Source organism: Struthio camelus, chromosome 9 (genome assembly GCF_040807025.1).
Source record: "Struthio camelus isolate bStrCam1 chromosome 9, bStrCam1.hap1, whole genome shotgun sequence".
Classification (NCBI taxonomy): Eukaryota; Metazoa; Chordata; class Aves; order Struthioniformes; family Struthionidae; genus Struthio; species Struthio camelus.
In genome coordinates, this window is record NC_090950.1 from 24567486 (window position 1) to 24587101 (window position 19616).

Here is a 19616-nt window from a genome sequence, read left to right on the forward strand (position 1 = left end):
TTGTGGTGGTTGATTCTCGGACGCTGACTCCTGTTATGGTTCTGTAACGTTGCCTAACCATTGTGTGCTCATTTTTCCTGGCTATGACATTGAAGTATAGCTGCACAGGCAAAGTCTCCATTCCATTATACTAGTTTCATACCAATAGACATCCAGGCTCTACTGGTAAATCAGGCCCACTCTGCTCTGATGTGTTGACTAGAGTCCGCATGGGACTGAAAAGCATAGCAGTGGGAATACTGAGAAGGGTGCAGGCACGATTGATAGCTGCAAGTTAAAGAATTCAGTTAAAAGAAATAGCCCAATTAGTCAATGTGTGCATGAAACGGACAGACATAAGGCATTGTTTTTAGCGTGCAGTGATGAATGTGTAATGCATTATTTATAGGTCCACAGAAAACAGATCACAGTCTGAACTGACTAATGCCAAGAGTGCCTTGGATGCTGATTCAACATCAGATTTAGAACTAGCACCTGCAACACAGGTAAGGCAATTTACCAGATTCAGTAACACAAAAAAGCAAGTGGGAATTGTTCCACTGGCTAACTGTTCACATTCTGGAATAATATTTAAGGGATATTTTCAGGATCATCAGTTAAAAGACTCATACAGCTGAATCTTCGCACAGCTTCCAAATTAAGATTTTAGGAAACTGAAATAACTGTGTCAACATCTCAGCATTCATAACATATTTAATACTGCAGTGAACTGCGACCCTCCTGTACAGAGAGAAAGACTTCAAACTAGACTTTGCAGCAGCGTCTTCTTTGCCTTCCGCCAGTTCTGAAATTCTAACCTCTAACGGTTCCCTCTCCTTGCAAGATACGTTTTTCTCAAGGTCCCTTGGTCAACTAGGAATTTTCAGAATTGGGAAAACGCTAAGGAATACAGGAAGGAATCCTTAGGCCAATGCTCATTAGCGGTTCATCTCCATAGGTGTGGTGGCAGTGTGAGCACATGAATTTTTCCTGCTGAAAAAGCAACTCTAATATGGTGGGGTATGGGCTGAAGGTTTGCAGATTTTCCTAATTCCAGTATCTTATGGTATATTGGACACGACTTTCTAGAAGTGATTACTTGAAGATTTATGGTGTTATATACATATAAATATATACATATATATGTATATATGCGTGTGTACAAACATACATTTATATATGTATTCAAAGAGTTCAGGTTGCTTATGCATCCTCTTTTCTGGCATATCCTGCTTTTTATTTCTTAACTGAACAATTTCAAGTTCAGTCAATGCCACTGGGCAGCAGGGAGAGAGAGTTGTTTGGTGGATTCACTTTTAGTTGAAAATAAATTTCTCCTCTTCCACCGCTATTTTTAGGCCTTCAAAACCTTTCTGTCAGATGAAAAATCAGGAAATTAATGGAAATTAATAGCCCCATTTTGAAAATGGAAGAATGAGACATTAATATTCAGAGTGTCTTTCCTGAGATGATGTGGCAGGTTTTGCAGAAATAGAAAATAGAACCCAGTCCTCAGGATCCATTCCTGTGTTTTGGTTAGGAACCTTTCCTTTCCTTCCCTGTTGTCTCTATATTACAAACGGGATTTTCCCACTTTGGAAATCCTAACAGTAGTTCTAATGCATGAAATCTTTCCTTTCTGTACAGTAGATTTATACATCTTAGTAATGGAAAGAACTATTTCATAGTACAGTCCATTTCCATGGACAGCATGTTTTCACACGCTTTGACCAGCTTATTTTTAGCTACCCGTAGACCCTTTTTAGGAGGATATTCCTCAGCCTAATAAATCTAAATGTCAGGAAGTTTATGTTCAACCTAGATGTGTGTAAATCAAGCAGACAGTCACAGAATTTAATTGCTGTGGCCTTCTGTAAAAGCAATTGCAAATCTGTGTAATGTCTCTGCTTTATAGGGTCTCTTACCTATTTAACTTCCAGCAGAATAACTGCAGAAACAAAAATCCCTATTTCTAATTCAGTATAGGTTCAGTCAGTTGAGATTCCATATTGTTTTGTAAAATGGCTGGTATATCAAAATAAAAAAAGGTTAAGTTGAATCAACCAACTTGAAACAGAAGTAGAGACTAAAATATATATATATAGTGTGTGTATTTGTGTGTGTGTGTGTATATATATATGTGTGTGTGTGTATATGTGTGTGTGTGTGTATATATATGTATATATATATGTATATATATGTATATATGTGTGTGTGTATATGTGTGTGTGTATGTATATATGTATATATGTATATATGTGTGTGTATATATGTGTGTGTGTGTATGTATGTATGTATATATGTATATATGTATATATGTATATATGTATATAGTATACATATTGGCCAGATATATTTTATGTGTTGTTTTGTTTTAGCATTTCTCATTAGCAGCACTTTTTCGAATCTTGTGATCCACTCAAGTCATGAAACACTGTTGAACTGGTAATTAGTGGTGCAAACAACTGAAGACTACCTTCTGAGACCATCTTCTTATTCTTGATTGTTTACCAAGAAATTTAGTATTTTCAACCAGCCTATGCTTGAACTGTCAAAGTTGTCAGTTCCCAAAAACCGGGCTCATCTGTCTTGACAGAGTTCTTAATAGTCTGCTTGTAAAAGAAATCACATTTGAGCTTTTATCAAAGCATACGTTTTCCATATTTTGTCCTCTATAGATCTTGTCTATCACATTTAAGGGTGATCTTCACATATGCAACAGATCCCACCATACCCTAAAGCTTTCATCTTGTAAAAGTTGCTGCAGTGTGCCATCAGCAATTTCTGAGACAATCAACTTCATCATTCATCTCTGACACATTAGCTTTAGTTCCTCAAGTGACATATTGAGTAACTGGTTCAAATTTTCATATTTGCATTAAAGTTATGCAATCTTCTTAACAAAATCTTGTGATAACTTGCACTTATACCAATACAAAATTACCAAGGCCGGCTTTGAATTAATATGGAAAAAATGTATTTGAAGGCTAGAATGGGCAGTAGCAAGGTGGCTGTCACTGGATGTGATTGGAAGGCCTTCATCTTTCTCAATATTCTGCTCACATCATATGCTACCCAATATTAACTCTTGAAATGTATTGGCCCAAGCATCCTTCTTTTTTTGTTCCTGTTATTGGCCACCCTGGCAAGTTCCTTTTTACGGTTTTACTGGCATGGAGATATCCTGCAGTGTCTGGCATTTTTTGAAAATTTATTTTCTCTTTGATATTTACAAACTGCAGTAGTAGATAATATTTTTAATATGTTCAATTGTGCATGCATAAAGTCTGCTCATGTTTGCATGCGCTAAATACAATTTCAAACTTGGGCCTCTCACTCAGGTCATTCTAGATATTTTATTGTTCCCTCAGAGTACATATATAGACACCCTGCCTTACTGAAAAACGGTACCTAATTCTGATGTCTCGGCACTCTTAGGCCAGGATATAGCCCAAAGCTTGTAAACCTTGAAAATCTGTAGTTTCGCACAGCAATATTTAGACTGCATAATTAATTCTCCACTTTTCCCAAATAGCTATGATAAGACTAATGGGCCCAGCTCGTCTTGGATGTGCCAATTACTCTAACCAAAAGACGAGAGATTTAGCTCTTTATCTGAAAACCTGCTCAAAAGTTAAGACTACAATTTAAGCCTCTCACCAACAGTTAAGGTCCAACAGCACATAAGCAGACAACAAGTGCAGGAAAGTGTCCGCAAATGCATTGGAATGGAAGATTTTGTCCCTGAAGACAGCAGCCAGTGATCAGCTACAGCACCTCCACTGTAGAGTGGTGAGCATATCGAACCGCAGTGTATGCAGACTCTCCATGCCTCAGACATGCCCATTCCACCCTGACCCATATCCCACCTTGGGCTCCCCTTGGCAGATGTGGCTGCAGAGTCCTACTCCATCACTGGCTGGAGATAAGAAGTTCTTCAGTGCTGGCACTCCATTCCCATCCCCTCTCTTCCTGCACCAGAGAAAGGCAGCATGTCTCTTTTATGTCTTTTATGTCTTTCATTTCTGGATATCACGATTCAAAATATGACTCTGTATTGTCTATATGTGAAGGCAGCTTATGGGGGTTTTGTAAATAACATCTTTTTCCCCTCTGGCTGAGGGCAACTGTACATTTAAGGGAGGAGAAGGTGTATTTGTCTGGGGATTATGGGGGGAGAATGTGTGTGCACTGACATGTAGCAGAGGAAAGGACTTCAGTGCTTCTCTCTTCTGTTCCCCCTTTCCCCTCTACTGCCTCACAAGGTCACCCTCCCCTTCTAGAGTAATAATCAGTTTGAAAACAATGATTTACAGTATTGTCTTTGACCTAAGGGAATTACAGTCACTGGAAACAAAAGATTCAAAAGCTGAGGTAATCAAACCTTTACAAGAGTCAACTCATAAATAACGAAAAGGCTAGGAACATAATTAATGTCTGTCAACACAGTTTTGTGTCAAGAAAACTCAAATTCATTCTTTGATCAGATTACAAGTTTGGTTGATAAATGTTGCTGTGTGATCTTCTGCAAGATGTTAGACTTAGCACACCATATTCCGATTTAAAAATTAGCATTATACAGTATGAATAAAGCAGTGTTAAATGGATTAAAACTGACTAAGTTAAGTTATCAAGAAGAGCAGTTATTTACCAGGAATCATAATCATATGGGGGTTTCTTCTGTCGTAAGTCATTCCTGATAAATTTGCACGTTGACACAAAGGTTGGATGAAAAAAACGTACACAAGGGAGACATAAAAATGACCTGGTGACCAGCTGTATAAATACATATTTTAATACAGTTACTTGGTAAGTTGTGCATTTCAGAATGAGAACGCAGGCTCTACTTACAACAGTATGCTGGAAGGCAGTTCTGCAAAGGATCTATGGCTCATAGTACGCAAGGATGTCAACATGAGCTCCCTGCGCAGGACTGTAACAAGAGCATATACAAATATGCAAAATCAGTAGATGATGTATATTTATACAGGAGACTTCTGTATACAGTATGGACAAGAGGGATACTGGAATACAGTGTTCTCTTTTGCCATCTGTATAGTAAAATGGCTATAAAAATTAAAGAAGGTGAGTAAAAAAGAGCCAGGAAAAGGTTGAAATCTGAATAAAATGCCTCCTAATGAGATATTTAAGATCTCCGTCTCTTTAGGTCATTCAAAGACAACTAAAAGCTGATTTCAGTCATGAGTATATCTGCATAGAGAAAATAACAGGTACTAAAAAGTGCTTTAAACTACTGGAGAAGGAACAAGAATTGATATCTGGAAACGGAAGCCAGAGAAGTTGAAAGTAATAAAGGAAACAAGGAGGGCAATTAAACAAATTTCCAAACTAGGTGATAAGATTAAGGTCTCTTGACAACTTTAAATTAAATTCAGGCACCTGTCTCAATGACACATATTCCAGCCGACCTCAGCTTACTCTCTGTGGAATGTCACTTTCCTCTCACAGATGTCTGAGTGACAAATACAGTCGTATGATATACAGACAAATTGACTATTTGGACCAGTCATCTCTTCTGTCCTAAATTCTATTAGTCAGTAAAGCATGCGTTTTGTGTGCCGGGATTGTTGTTCGGTACATTTTCAATGACGCCCTGAAATCTCCTCCTGCCCTTTTCAAAAGAAAAAAATACATATTTGCCAAACAACATAGAACACTGGTGATAGATGTGAAAGCAGAAACAATATATCCTGACTCCTTGGTGTGGACTTTCCCTTGAACTTTATGTTTCATGCCACTTTGTAAGTCCGGAAGCCAGCACAGAACACAAAACAATGCACAGGGGTGCCCCCCTTTACCAAACACTTCCCACAGAATTTGTGCTGTGTTGTTCTATGCTGGCCATATGTTGGCTCAACCCAATATACGTTTCATTCATTAATCTCTACCTGAGAACCCAAAGACTCAGGAACAGAACAGACACTGTAGGGCTAGGCTGACAAAGGAATGTCATCTTTCTAATTTAAAAAAGCATATGCACACAGAGACATGCATGTTCTGACCGTGCATCATACATTTTTTATTCGAACGCCGAGGAATGCGCAACAGGGCACATTCCAGCACTCGCAGATACAGCCCTATGAATTTGAAGTGAGCAAAAGTATTCCTTGTAGGAATATGGTTCATTGTAATTGAATATTACAAGTACAGTCATCAGAAATATAATCACGTAAATTAATGCAATTGAGACCATGGGCAGGCAAACGGCTAATGAGTTTAACCTCTGACAAACACAAGGGAAGAGATTAGCAGTCAGAGCTGTATTTCGCAAGACTAGGCCACTTTGTGCTTTTTCTTGCCTTCATTGAACGCTGTTTGGTTTTGTACTGTGCCTTTTGTGCAAAAAGCATAAATAAATAAAAGCGTAGGGAGAAACTGGTTATGTACTTCCAATGGGAATGACTGAAAGAAAGGCACAGAAAAGAGAGGTACTGACTGTAGAAAAGAATGATTTGGCTCTCCAGTGAAATTCATAACACACCTGGCTCTTCAATGTGATCTCAAACTAGAATCTGAAAGAGAAACACAAAATGAACAGGGAAATGAGATGCTTTCTTCTTGGAGCATAGTGAATGGAACGCATTGCCACAGTCAAAACACAGTAGTAGGAACAATCAAGGTAAGTTTTTTAACAAAATAGCCAGCTGTTCCCTTTTTAGCTTAACTCCTGCACTGTCTTTTCTTGGATTTCTCTTGAGCTGTCTTTGACATATCTAAATTTTGAGGGAAAAGAAAACTCTAGAGAAGATAAACTACTCTGCTGACCATGAGGAATGATCTCTGCTACAATGTGAGAGACAATTCAGAGGAATTCATGCAGGGATACAGCTAGCTTTGCCCAAGATGAGGGCCACTTTTGGCTCTAGACAATTAAGGGTAAGAAATAACTCAGAAACTTGGGATAGAGTATCTCATCCTTTTCTGATTCATTCTTTTTTTTTTTTAGGCACGATCAACTAAGGAGCAGCGTTGGGGAGGCCCTCTCCTCTCTAGAAATCACTCTTTGGAAGAGGAATTTGAAAGAGCAAAGGCAGCTGTTGAGGTATTACTCTGGGGTTTTTTTCATTTTCAGCTAACGTTCAATGGATTTCATATTCATCTTGCAGCACAAGTAGAAGAGAAAGCTGGAACTAGATTATTCAAAACAGAGAAAAGATATATTTCACGCAGTTATTCATTTAAAATAGCAATTTCTCTCTTAACAAAAAATAGAACCTTAGCTATAAATAGAAATGAGCCAGAACCAATTCTATAAGCTAGATTTTCTCTTGCTCTAGTGGGTGAACAAAAATTCCCCATAAATTTAAGTACTCTCATACTCGGTATACGAGTGAAATAAAATTTCCTCCTAGTGACTGAACGTGCTCAGTCAGTAATTTCAGCTCAGGATATGCAGTACTAGAATCTGAACTCAGACACGAGCCAAGCCTTTCCATTTACGTTGAAAGTAAAATTCAGAATCATTTATGAAGAGAATAACTACTTGCTGGTAATGAGTGAGTAAATGCATCTACAGCAGTAACCATGCACCAATGCATTTTTATAAATAATGGTATAAAGTTAAGCACAGGCGTATTCTCTTTTCCAGATAAATGAATTTAGTTCAAAAAGGTGCAGCTACTCTGCTAGTTCTCCTATTGCACCTCTGTTTATTCCATAACTTGTACTTTTCTAACATAAAAAAAGCCTCTGAAGTGTTGTCCTATACCACCACTGCCAACTGAAATACTGAGTGTTTAGAGGCAAGGTGGCTTACAGCTTTTTTAACAGAAGCCAATAAAGATTTAGATACAACCACTGATCCTGAGCATCATACCGTCTCAGGGGTTCAGTCAGTAACCTTCAAAACCCCATTCCCACAAACAGCCGAGACAGATAGCTGCATCCCACTGAGGACAAAATCCAGGCTGAAGTGCACAACAGTCACTGAAGTAAGTTTTTTAATGGGAAGGATGTGGCTGTTAAAGTGCCTACTCAAACGTAATTATTAATTATTTTTAGTGTGTCCTGCAGCCTCACTAGCTTCCAAACAACTGTGAAACTTTGGGGAAGCTTGGGTTTAGATATAAATTTTAGTGGTTGTATCTTAATCCTGCTCTAACTCAAGTTTTATACCATTGTAATTCCAGTGTTGTCAGTTGAATTATTTATTCTAGATTAATATTGGTTTATTGAAAACAAAACTAGATCATATGCTGGCTTCTAACTAAAAACAGAACTCTTCATTTAGGAAATTAACTTAATTTGCACGGTTTGTTCATGATATGATAAAGTAAGACTGTGGGGTTTCTACCATTATTTCATAGGATGCTGATACATGTAAAACAGTTCTTCTCTTGGCTTACAAGACTCAAATGAACACAATCAGTAATAAGTGAACTGTTTTACAAACTGTACACTGAATGCATTTCTCTCGTATTTTTTGAGTGCATCGGTTTTCCTGGTCAAACCGAGTCTCTATAAACAACTGCTGGTGATGCACAATAGGCTTTATGCTGCATATCATACACGTTTGCTACTAGCAGGAAAGGAGAGTCTTGTTTTCAGATTGCCACTGTGTAAAATTCTCTAAATATTCCTAATCACATTGCAGACTGATCCTTAAGGTAGGACATGTTGTGCTGTAATCTGTGATTCCAGCACAGGGAATTTGATCATGCACATTATCTGCATTACGGTTAGTCGTTAAGCAAGTGGTGTCAGTACTCTTGCAATGGGCAGAAACTATGCATAATGGGAAGTTCCTAGACATTCAGCAGAAAGAAAAATATGTTAAGGCTAATAACAGATTACAAGACATTATTGAATTACTTTACAGAATAAAGTAAGGAGAGGACTATATTGTAAAACAAGCCTGCACATTAAAAAGGTCACTCTGAGGCAACAAAGACAGATTATTAAAATGCTTTAATGTAGTCTGGAAAACAGCTATTAAGAAAAAATCTAATTAAATGTTTCCCTAACTGTGTAGCTGGCAGTCTAAGTAATTCTTTCTACTTAAAATAGAAACTTGTACCAGGTAGTTAAAATGTAAAGGAAAGGATGCTTCAAGATCTTATAGAGCAGTTATTTCCATTTGCATATTAAAAGAATTTAATTTTCATCCTAGCCAAAATGAAGTGGTAAGAAAGCTAGAGTGATTGAAATAAATTGCAGCCCACCTCAGAAAGATTAGCGCCTTCTTAAGAAGAGAATAGATACAGTTCAAAAATTCTCTTTTAGGCTTTGGATGTTTCTGTAATATTCTTCAATTGAGGAAGCTCCAAGTGGTAAGATTAGCCAGAAAACTGATCAGGAAAAGGGAGCAAATCTCAGGTTCTTTGTGGCCTATTTTGAAAGGAAGTAATTAACAATTCAGTAAATTAAGATGCCAAACTATCCTCCACCCAATATTCACTTTAGAGCTTTGGGAATGGTCTTAAGATGTCAAACCTTGAGATTAATGAAGATCTGTGAGGTAATTTTTTCTTAAGAAGGTTTAAAGATATTTATGCCATTGGGGAATCTTTAAAGAATAAAAAGGTAAGTAATTTACCTTTATTACTAGAGAGGGTCCAGATTCATTTGCAGTGACTGGGTCCTCGCAGACTAGGCTATTTTTTCTGTCACACTAGAAACTAGACTTGATTGTTGCATTGTCCATCTGCTCTGTATGTGAGGAAAGCACAAATAGCCTAAAATCTTCATGATTTCCAAGTACCATAACAAATATGTTTTACAATAATATTAATAATAATTAGCTGTGTTTTTACCTCTACAATTGGTATTTTTGAACTTTTAAAAATTGCCACGGCGGGGAGTCAGATCCACAAAAATTTGTATCTATATTCTGTTAGAATGATTGCTTTACCCTCCACTATCAAATTGCTAATGAGCTAGCATAAATAAAAATAAAACTAAGATAGTGCAAAAACTTCCAAATGAAAAATGTCTGGGAAAAAAGCAATTTTGATATTTTCTTATGTCACTTTTGCCTGCTGTAGACATTAGGTTACACACGCCACATTGCTTTGCAGGTTTATAGAAAAGAAACTTTGAGCTGTCCATCTCAGCACCATTTTATTTGTAACGCAATGTCACACGAGCCTGCTGCATTATAACTTACTGTTACGAAGCATCAGAACATATTACAGCTAACTTACGTGACAATAGTAGGGGGAAGATAGGATTAAATTATGCTAGCTTTAGGGAAACGTAATCCAAAACCATCAGCTTTGTGGTTTACGTGAATACTGTTACAATCCTTTCCAAAAGTATGACATTCCAGTCTCACTATTTCCAGCTCCCCATTGGATCTTTTCAAGAATGCCTAAATGACATTTTAAATTGTGACCTAAGAGTTTGAGTCATTTAGATGCATCTGACTTGGCATTCTCTTTAAAACCACAATGGGGGTCTTTGTCTTCATATAAATTTGTTATATCTAAGCTTTACTAAAGAGGAATACTTCACATTTTGTTTTGAGAAAATACCAGCTAAGGACAGTACGTAGCTAGCTCACAAATATAATGTTTTTTGTTTCTTTCGCATGAAAGAGTATGTTGATGCAGTAATTCACAGGGAAAAAAAAACACAGAACCTTTGGTTTTTATGCATTGGTCAAAAGGAACATTGCAAATTAATTTCTGGCAATACAGAACTGCCAAATTTCTAATCTAAAAATAATGAAAACAAGAGGTAAGTTTAGAAATTACCCATCCATATTCAGGAAGTGCCCCCTATCCATTGCATGCTAGGAAGTAAACAGCCTGGCAATATTTTGCCTCCCATTTGTTTAACTGTTTCAGCATATTTTTAAATGCTACAAGAGTAAAAATATCCTCTTTGACAAAACACCGAATATTATGCATGTAAGGAGTCACACAGCGAGAAACGTTTTTCCTGGTTGTCATTCCATTTAAATGCTGCAGATTATCTGAGAATGTGTTAAATGTGTTCAACTGCTCTGAAACCTTTTGGCATGTCCAAAGTAATTCACCACCATTAGGTCAGCAGAAACACTGAAACAAAGTAATTGGCACCAGTCACATATAGTCAGAATTACACATAGGAGTCTTGATCCAGAGCCATATTTTCAGAAGCACTCAGTATTAATTTAACTCACCTGCTACTCTAAGTCAGTGGTAAAGCTGCCGCTAATGTAGCTGAAAAAGACAGCCCTTTAACGAAGGGTGTGTGACATTTATGGTCCTCTTCTTCATGAACATGAAAATGCTCTGCTATTAACATTGCTAATTGTCATGAAAACATTATGGCATTTTATCAGGTGTCACAACTGAGCATGATGCAGCTGTTCAATGCAGCTTTGCCTCACCAGTTTCAGAAACCTGTATCCTGGCCCAGCAAAAGGTGTGGAACTTACCATCTCAGGTGCCAGGACCCCACAGGCCACATGCGTTTAGGAAGCTGTACCTGGTGCAGCAGTCCTAAACTGGAAGAGAACCTAGAGTCCTCCTCTACACATTGGAAGTGTCTCTCCCACTCAGTCCTTGCACTGAGAAAAGGTACAGTCCCTAACTACAGACTTTCACAGCAGGTCCCATCCTGCCAGGTGACTGGACATACACAGAATCTTCTAGATCCTGTACACGTGATCTTGTGATTTAGTACACAGGATCGTCCATGTCACACCTTCAGAAAACAGAGGTATGGATGCAATCCTACTTGTGTCAGGATTGCAACTACATTTATTTCTCCAGTAAGGCACTCTGACGAAACTCTGAGAGATTTTCAAGAGAAAAGTGCCTACTATGATATGTTTCTCTATTCCTTTCTTCCAAATGCCTCCGTTCTGACTGCATGCTGTATGGATGTAGATAAGCTTAAGTTTGAACTAACAAAAATTCCAAAATTCTCTTGAAACACAACAACAGGAAGAAGGAGAAAACAAGAGTTACTTAACTCAGGGTTATGGCAGAGCGATATCTCAATGCTTCAGCTGGTATTACGTAATAATTAAATATTCTGCACTGTGCGTTTGTCTAAGGTAAAAACATTCTATTAATCACCATGAATTTAGTAAGGTGGATAAGAGGGACATCATTTCACTAGTTTCTGATTACTAGTAAGATGAATAAGCTATAGCGCATTTTATATTTAAGAGTCAAGGGCTCGGTCTTCCACAACACCCTAAGAGGAGAAGTCAGACCACTGAACTCACCTAGCCTTTGGTCTTTGGTATCAAGGCCACCAACAGTTCAGGTTCAGTTGTGGGAAACTCAGCCCTCCATACTATTCCGTGGCACTTACACTTCTGAGGATTTACCAGAAGATGAAAAGCAAAACCAAATGAACTACCCACAAGGTCTATGCAAGGCTCAGTTCGCTCCCTGGCACTCACATATGGGACTCAGGCCCATTTGGCCCAGACAGGTAAATCTCCAGTCATAGTTAGAGAACAACAGTTGGGTCCTGGCCCTTTCCAAGTAGCGCTTGATGAGTATGTTTCTTACAGCAAAGCTAGTCATCTCCCCATTGCATTTTTCCTACGCTTTTGACTCCCTACAGATAAGACATTAAGTATGGCTGCTCAAATTCATAGTAATTCATTCACCTTTTAAGTAGAGTTTGCACACAGTGAGCTTCTGTATGAGTTACAAACATGTAATTAAACAGCAGAATTTGACCCATTCATTTTAAGACCTAAAAAAGCTTATTATATGTTTACTTATTACGTGCAAAATTAGAAGGCAAGTGATTTAATGTTTCCCAGACAGTGGGTCATAGAAGTGTGACTTTTGCAGAAAAAAAAGCAAAAATTCTAATGCAAACATCAAAGAATGGATATACTTATCCATTAGTTTGATGACTTACTTCATTTAAAAAGGCATTTTTAATTAATTCTCAGTAGTTATATTAATTTTTATCTGTGGGAAAGGGAAATTTATACTCCTTTACCTCATTCTGAATCTCAGAATTTCTCCTAGTAAAAACACAGTCAAATAAACATTTTTCAACACAGTGCAGACTTGCACTGACTGTAAAATAATTCATGGAAACATTTGTTGGACAGGATGGTTTGAGCGATTCAAATGCCTCTGGTCATGGCTGATAAGAGTAAAAGGGAGCAATCTGAATCATAATCCTGGCCTTTTCAATCCCTAAATGGATGTTTCACTACAACCTCAGAACTATTTAAAAGGTTGTACTTCCTTCAAATATGGAATGAAAACATTTTGAAACCTCAGAAGCTGTTGTGCAACAGAGTTGTTGTCTTCTGTTCACTTCTACTCACATTATTATGAAAAGAAAAGTATAATCTCCTCTCCCAGAGTGAATGATTCACGGTCATTTCCTGATTCGCGGAGGAACATAGCAGGTACCTTCATATATCCAATAACTGCACAATACAGACAAGTTGAGTGTCCTAGAAGGAAGTGCTGGATATCAGCAAGCAAACGATACAGTAAGAGCACAAGAGAAAGGCTTGTTAGATTCCTGGAGAGGGGATGCACATTGGCATTTTTAAATAGCCTTGTGATTTATAACAATCGCACCTATTGTTTGTGAGCGGAAGTCCTCCTAACCCTTTACATGAAATCTCAAATGCTCTCATTGCTGACTCGTTCTGGATCTGTCAATAGTCTGTGCTTTCCTTTCCTTGAGTGCCTAAGAAGGAGGCTTGTGGCAAATCATGCAATCACAGATAAGCTCTGTTCTTGAAATTATGCCGGGCTGTGCAGCAATAGTACAGAGTCATCAGTCTTGTAGTGAAGATTCAGACAAAACTATCTATCTGGACCAGTTTCTAATAGCTTTAAGTCATTTTGATTAGTATCTCACTCTCAAATAATTCTGTCTAAACCTCAATGGAATTATTTGTGCTATTAAGTGTGTTTGATATAAGTAAGCCAAAAACCTGTGCCTTCAGTGGCGTCAGTTCACCGAAGTCCTGGCCATCCCCTTGCGGGACCTTTGCAAAGGCTTGCAGTGCTGAGTGTATATGCTTCTGTAGAACTACTTTTCTGTGCTTATGCCTAATACATGGAGGCTGAAAAAACAGCACCTTTACTTGGATTCCCCTGTCTTTTTTTTGCTGGCTGTTTCTGTTTCTTGGCAACTTTTTCTAGCAAACACAGTGGTTCCCTCATTCTGGTTGATAAATATTGTAAATCTCATTCTTATGTCATTATTTCTGTGTCTTTCCTATATGTATTTTTCCCTTTCGTCTTTGAGCTCAATGTTATCATCACTGTGCTATTTTATGAGCTCCTACAGCTTCCTTTCACCATTATATAGTATACGATACAATGTTAGGATTTCTCCATTCTGTCAAAAGCCCTTGTTTGCACTAATTCTCTTGTGTAAACACCCTCTGACTAAGCTCTGTCATTTTTCTTTTACATAGTTGAAATGATGCTCAGTCTACCAAAGTGGGACACTTGTTCTCTCTTAAACTGTTCTATCTGTTGTTAATTCCTTAGCGTGTATGCTTGGTTGATTTTTTTTTTTTTGTGAAGGGAACTTGCTGCATTGATTTCCTTCAAATTTTATGTTACCATTTAACGTTAGAGTCAATGAGATGCAGTGTAAGCTGCTGCAAATCCTGCTTCACATCAAACATACACTGTCTCCGAGATAAAGGGCTTTATGTTAAAGAAACACACACCAACATAAAAGACAAAATTTAGTTATACAGAATTCCAAATTTGTGCTGTAGTACTTCAGACAGTATGATTATTCATAGAATGAATACTGCTTCGCTATAATCAAACCACCCAGTAGAAATACGTTAAAAGCTTACTAGATTTTTAAAGTTTCATTGTTGATTTTCTTTTTTTTGTCTCTTTTTCTTCTAGTCAGATACAGAATTTTGGGATAAGATGCAAGCAGAATGGGAAGAAATGGCTCGCAGAAACTGGATTTCAGAGAACCAGGAAACACCAGGGCAAGTCACCATCTCAACCATTGAGAAGGTAACAGTTTTTTAATACAGCACATCTCATCTTTAGATGACCGGCTCAGCTATTCAAGGGAACCCAGAAAATTCTTCCCAGACATGGAAGCTAACTTTCACCCAAAAGAGCTCAGCCTCTTTAAAGTGCCTACGAGAAGGGTAGATTTAAAAGGCTTTACCACAGTGAGAACACATTTAGAATTGCACTCTGTCTGACTGAATTTGGCCATAAGGATCACAAAGCAAACCGCTGGATACTTGGGCACTTTTGAAGACAAGCACTTAAGTAAGAGCACCAAATACTAAAAAGCCTGGTCTGGAACGTTCAAACACTGCCAAGGATGGAAATGACAGAGACCCTGTCTCTCTCCTCCATTCCCTCTATTGTATGTTTTAATTGACTTGCCTTATGCAGCTGATATTAACCTACAGCCTTCACTTTGCAGTGGCAGAAAGGAAGCTTTGCTGTCCTAGTAGATATTTTGACCTATGACCCAGTCATTATTAGGCTAATGTTTGCATTGATTTCTGTTCCTCAAAAACGCCTTGTCTGAAAGCACGTCCTTTTCAGACATATCTGACTGGGCCTCTTTATCCAACACAAAATGGATCAATACTTCACAGCAACTTAAATAAAATTTAAAGGAGTCCTAACATAAACTCAGGGGCTTGCAGAACTTTTCTATATCTTGGAAGTTAAGGAAGGTTTCAGGATATTGGCTGAACAGACACCAGGTTACAAGCACCATAGGGCAACCCCTTGATACATGCTTTTCACCATCAAATTCAATGTTATTGGGCACATGCAGTCAGCGTGAGTTGTTGCCTTTAGCTTTGATGGGAGCAGGAGAGCCTGATACATGAGTGTCAGTAAGTGCAAATTCAGAGCTAAAGGAAAGAGACCAGTAAGGTAAATGTCCAGTGACACTGCATGACATGAATTATTTTTAAAACATTTTAAATTTAAATTTCATAGGGTAGTTCTTCACACAACAAAGGATCTTTACATCCAGGTGGAAAATGAGTCATTTAATTTTACAGAGGTGTCACTCCTTGCTACAGCACGTCATCATGGATCCATTAACTCTCTTCTCCAGGGTTATTATTTTCATACTGAAAATCCTTTCAAAGACTGGCCTGGTGCTTTTGAGGAAGGACTGAAAAAAATGAAAGAAGGTGACCTGCCAGTTACAATCTTATACCTGGAGGCTGCCATTCTACAAGAACCCAATGACGCAGAGGTATTGACTCTTGTGCCTTTTATTTGCAAAGGAAAAAGGGACTCCCGTTAGCAAGCAGTGATGAAATAGTTTCATGGCCTAAACCTGTGGTAGTCATGAGTAAATGAAACAGATTGAACAGCAGTGGTGGTTTTGGAATAGCATATGCCTTGAAATAAATTAAGGAGGAGAGCTCTTAATATGATGAGACTCTGTTTTTGAAACAGAGAATTGTAGAAACTGTAGAATTTTCAAGTTTTCATTTAAAAGCTTTCAAAATGGACAATATTTCAAACGTTTTGTTCTTTTTCTGATCTTTTCAAACTTTCTATTAAACACTTACTGAAAAGGTGAAAATCTTTGATTTAACAAGAACATTGAGAAACTTTTAAAAGTTGTGTATCAGTTTCCAAAACTGATGTTTTCAATGGGTTTATATTTAAAGTCTGTTCTCTGAGAAACCTAAAAAATATTTACAGTATGTGTATCTGGATCTCTTTGAATCTATTGCTACACTAAAATAAGCAGCAGCATTTTGAAAAGCAGAGATAATTCTTAGACCCTCTAGAATCCCTTAGACCTGTAAAATAAAATAATTGTTCATCATTTTCTGCAAAAGTCTAGCAACAACAGAATCCATTTTAAATGTACAGTAACACATTTGAGAAACCAGCCCGTTTTATACGCTGACAGGATGCCTTTGCATCCATTGCTTATAAAAGTTGTGAGGCCCAAAGATGTTCAAAACTGCATTGATTTGTACTGTTGGTATGCTTGCAGTAGAAAAATCTATATTTAGCTAGTGCCAAACAGATCTGCTACTTTATTTACCCCACTGTTTAACGGCGATATTAGTCTCTAACTCTGCTTGCACTTGGGTATATATAACAAAATAATACAGTGGTGATTATTTTTGCAGGCCTGGCAGTTCCTGGGCATAACACAGGCAGAGAATGAAAATGAGCAGGCAGCCATTGTCGCCCTCCAAAGGTAGATGAAGATAATTGCTAAATATGGGGTCTGATCAGTAATTAGGTAACGGAAGCCTATGTGTATTTAACCTCATACTTGCCTTGTAACTTCAAGCGTTTACTTAAATGAGGAGAGCATTGACACAGGTATAGAAATTTTCACTGTGGCTTGAGAGGCATGGCCGGTGATCATTGTTTCCATTTTATGGAAAAATTGCAATATTTAATCTAAAAATTTAATTAGATGCACAAAAGAAAAGTTACATGGCCTGACAAACATGAATCAGGCATAATGCAGATAAACTGCCTTTTCAATATTCTAGCCACTTGTCATATTTTCTGTAGTCTGTCCTTTAATGAAGAGGTTTCTTAATTGGAATGAACTCCTTTCAGCTGCTGAATACTAAACTGAGAACATTTTTAGGTTGATAAGGTTGTAAAGATTATGGTATGCTTGTACATAAAACATCAATTCCAAAATATCAGTATTATTATTACCTTACTGCAGTGGGTGTTCATGTTTCCTCTTGAACAAAGTACCCTCTCCAAATTTAATTGCATTAGCAATTTAACCATCAAGTCATTTCACCTAAGGATCCTTCAATTACTGCAGCTCCTTTATATGTAATTTATTAGCTTACCTGGATAGAAATCCAAGGGGTTGTCTAATTTAGGGCTTGTTCATCCCCACCATTTTAAAACAAGCAACAGTGACATTCACAAAATAGGCTAGATTCTGTTCTCAGTTAATGGCATATAGCTGGAGGAAGACTACTGGAGTTGACTGGCTCTAGCTTTATCAAAGAATAACTGAGAATTCAGGACGACTGAGAAGATCAATAGGAATGGAAGAGATTTTGTCTTCAAAATACTTTTTTGTATAGCTGAAAGTCTTGAATTAAACTGTTCAACTTGAGCTTACAAAAAGCTGCTCTTTGATACTATAAAAATGAATCTACCCACATTCATTCATAACCAAAAGGATGAGAATAAAACCTGTGCGCATAGGTTTATGTGTGCTTATGCACAAGTGTGTGTGTGCATGCGCATGTGAGTGCGTAATGCACTTACCACCTGAAAATAAGACAAAGTCCCTTCTTTGAAAGCATGACTGGGTAGATCTTATCTGTGTGAATGATTTTTTACGCTATTTTGGAAGAGCTGTGTTTGGCTAAAAAAATCCCTCAAAATATTTTTATTTTCTGCCTAGGTGCTTAGAGCTACAGCCAAACAACTTAAAAGCTCTGATGGCACTCGCTGTAAGTTATACTAACACCGGCCATCAACAAGAGGCCTATCAAGCTCTAAGAAACTGGATAAAGCAAAATCCAAAATACAAGTATATAGTGAAAAGCAAAAAAGGGTCCCCAGCACTTACCAGGAGAACGTCTAAGACATCAGATGAAAGGTAAATGCAACATAAATCCTGATGGTGGAAACTTTAATGACATCACTAGAAGTGATCGTGTGTGCTGTGCCCTTACCCCATAGAAATCCAACCTGTTCCCTTTGGCGGAAACTCAGTCTGTAGCAGCAGGAGTGGTAAGCCAACATAGGACTCTCGGTTTAGGGACTGTTGGCTATATGTTATGCCATCCCTGGAAGATAAAAAGAATTACAGCTAAAAAAGAGATGCTTCCCCTCTACTTCCTCTGATCCCATTTAGCCTGTCCACGGCCTCTGCATTCCTACATCCTCATTCTTCTTCCACTTCCAAATCTGTACTATGCCTGCATCCTGCGCTATATGTGTTTGTTCTTCCTACAGTTCATCATATTTCCTGTATCCCAACCTAGCCACTAGAATCCAGGAACAACAGCTGTGTTGCAGTGGGGCATGACCTCAGTCTCACTGATGATATTGGGAAGTAGCATCTGCTTGTTTAAAAGCCATTTTAGTTCTAAACAAAAAGGCAGAGTAATTATTTCTCTGACTTCAGCCTAGCGTACTGTAATAGGAGCTGGAAACCATTTTAAATAACAAAAAAATTCATGAGTTGGCAGCCTTTCATCATGTATTCATGAGCCTGATAAGTAAAAATCTCAGAATTGTGAGATGCATAATAAAGTCTTTAAAATAAACATCATTCATAGACCCTAAATGCTAGGATTATCTCATGGCGTGTCATTCTGAAGATAGGCCTTATATTTTACCTGTGTCATTAACGAGCCTTGGGTTGACAAGATAATTTAGAATAAACAAAAATGAAATATGGAAGTTTTGCTTAATGGCTAAGTGTGTTATTCTGCTTTGGCTTCATCAAAAACTGGTGTCAGTGGGAAGATTTTATGAAGCCTGTAGTGGGAACAGAAGCCTTAAATTTTGTCATCTTTCCTCAGGGGTCTTGGCTAGTCACTTGATGAGTGCCTGTGGAGAATGACTACTATTTTAGCCAGTCTCAAACCCTTTTACATCTGAGGAACCCATCCAATTTTAATAGCTTTAATAAACCTTTATGTTATCTCGCCTGGATTCATAGCTGCGCTTTGACTTTACCATATAGCTAAACTCTGATATTCCGCAACTGAG

The 19616-nt window shown here is 37.8% G+C and overlaps 1 protein-coding gene across 6 annotated transcripts in view; it reads left to right on the forward strand.

Annotated features, from left to right (window-relative positions):
• Window positions 1–19616, forward strand: part of PEX5L (peroxisomal biogenesis factor 5 like) — a 119192-nt gene that overhangs the window by 90864 nt on the left and 8712 nt on the right. For all 6 annotated transcript variants that reach the window (XM_068954424.1, XM_068954429.1, XM_068954426.1 and 3 more), the window contains 6 exons: window positions 389–485; window positions 6947–7042; window positions 14799–14915; window positions 15994–16137; window positions 17036–17106; window positions 18298–18495. In XM_068954424.1, coding sequence (XP_068810525.1) covers window positions 389–485; window positions 6947–7042; window positions 14799–14915; window positions 15994–16137; window positions 17036–17106; window positions 18298–18495 — 723 coding nt within the window. The remainder of the gene's footprint in view (window positions 1–388; window positions 486–6946; window positions 7043–14798; window positions 14916–15993; window positions 16138–17035; window positions 17107–18297; window positions 18496–19616) is intronic.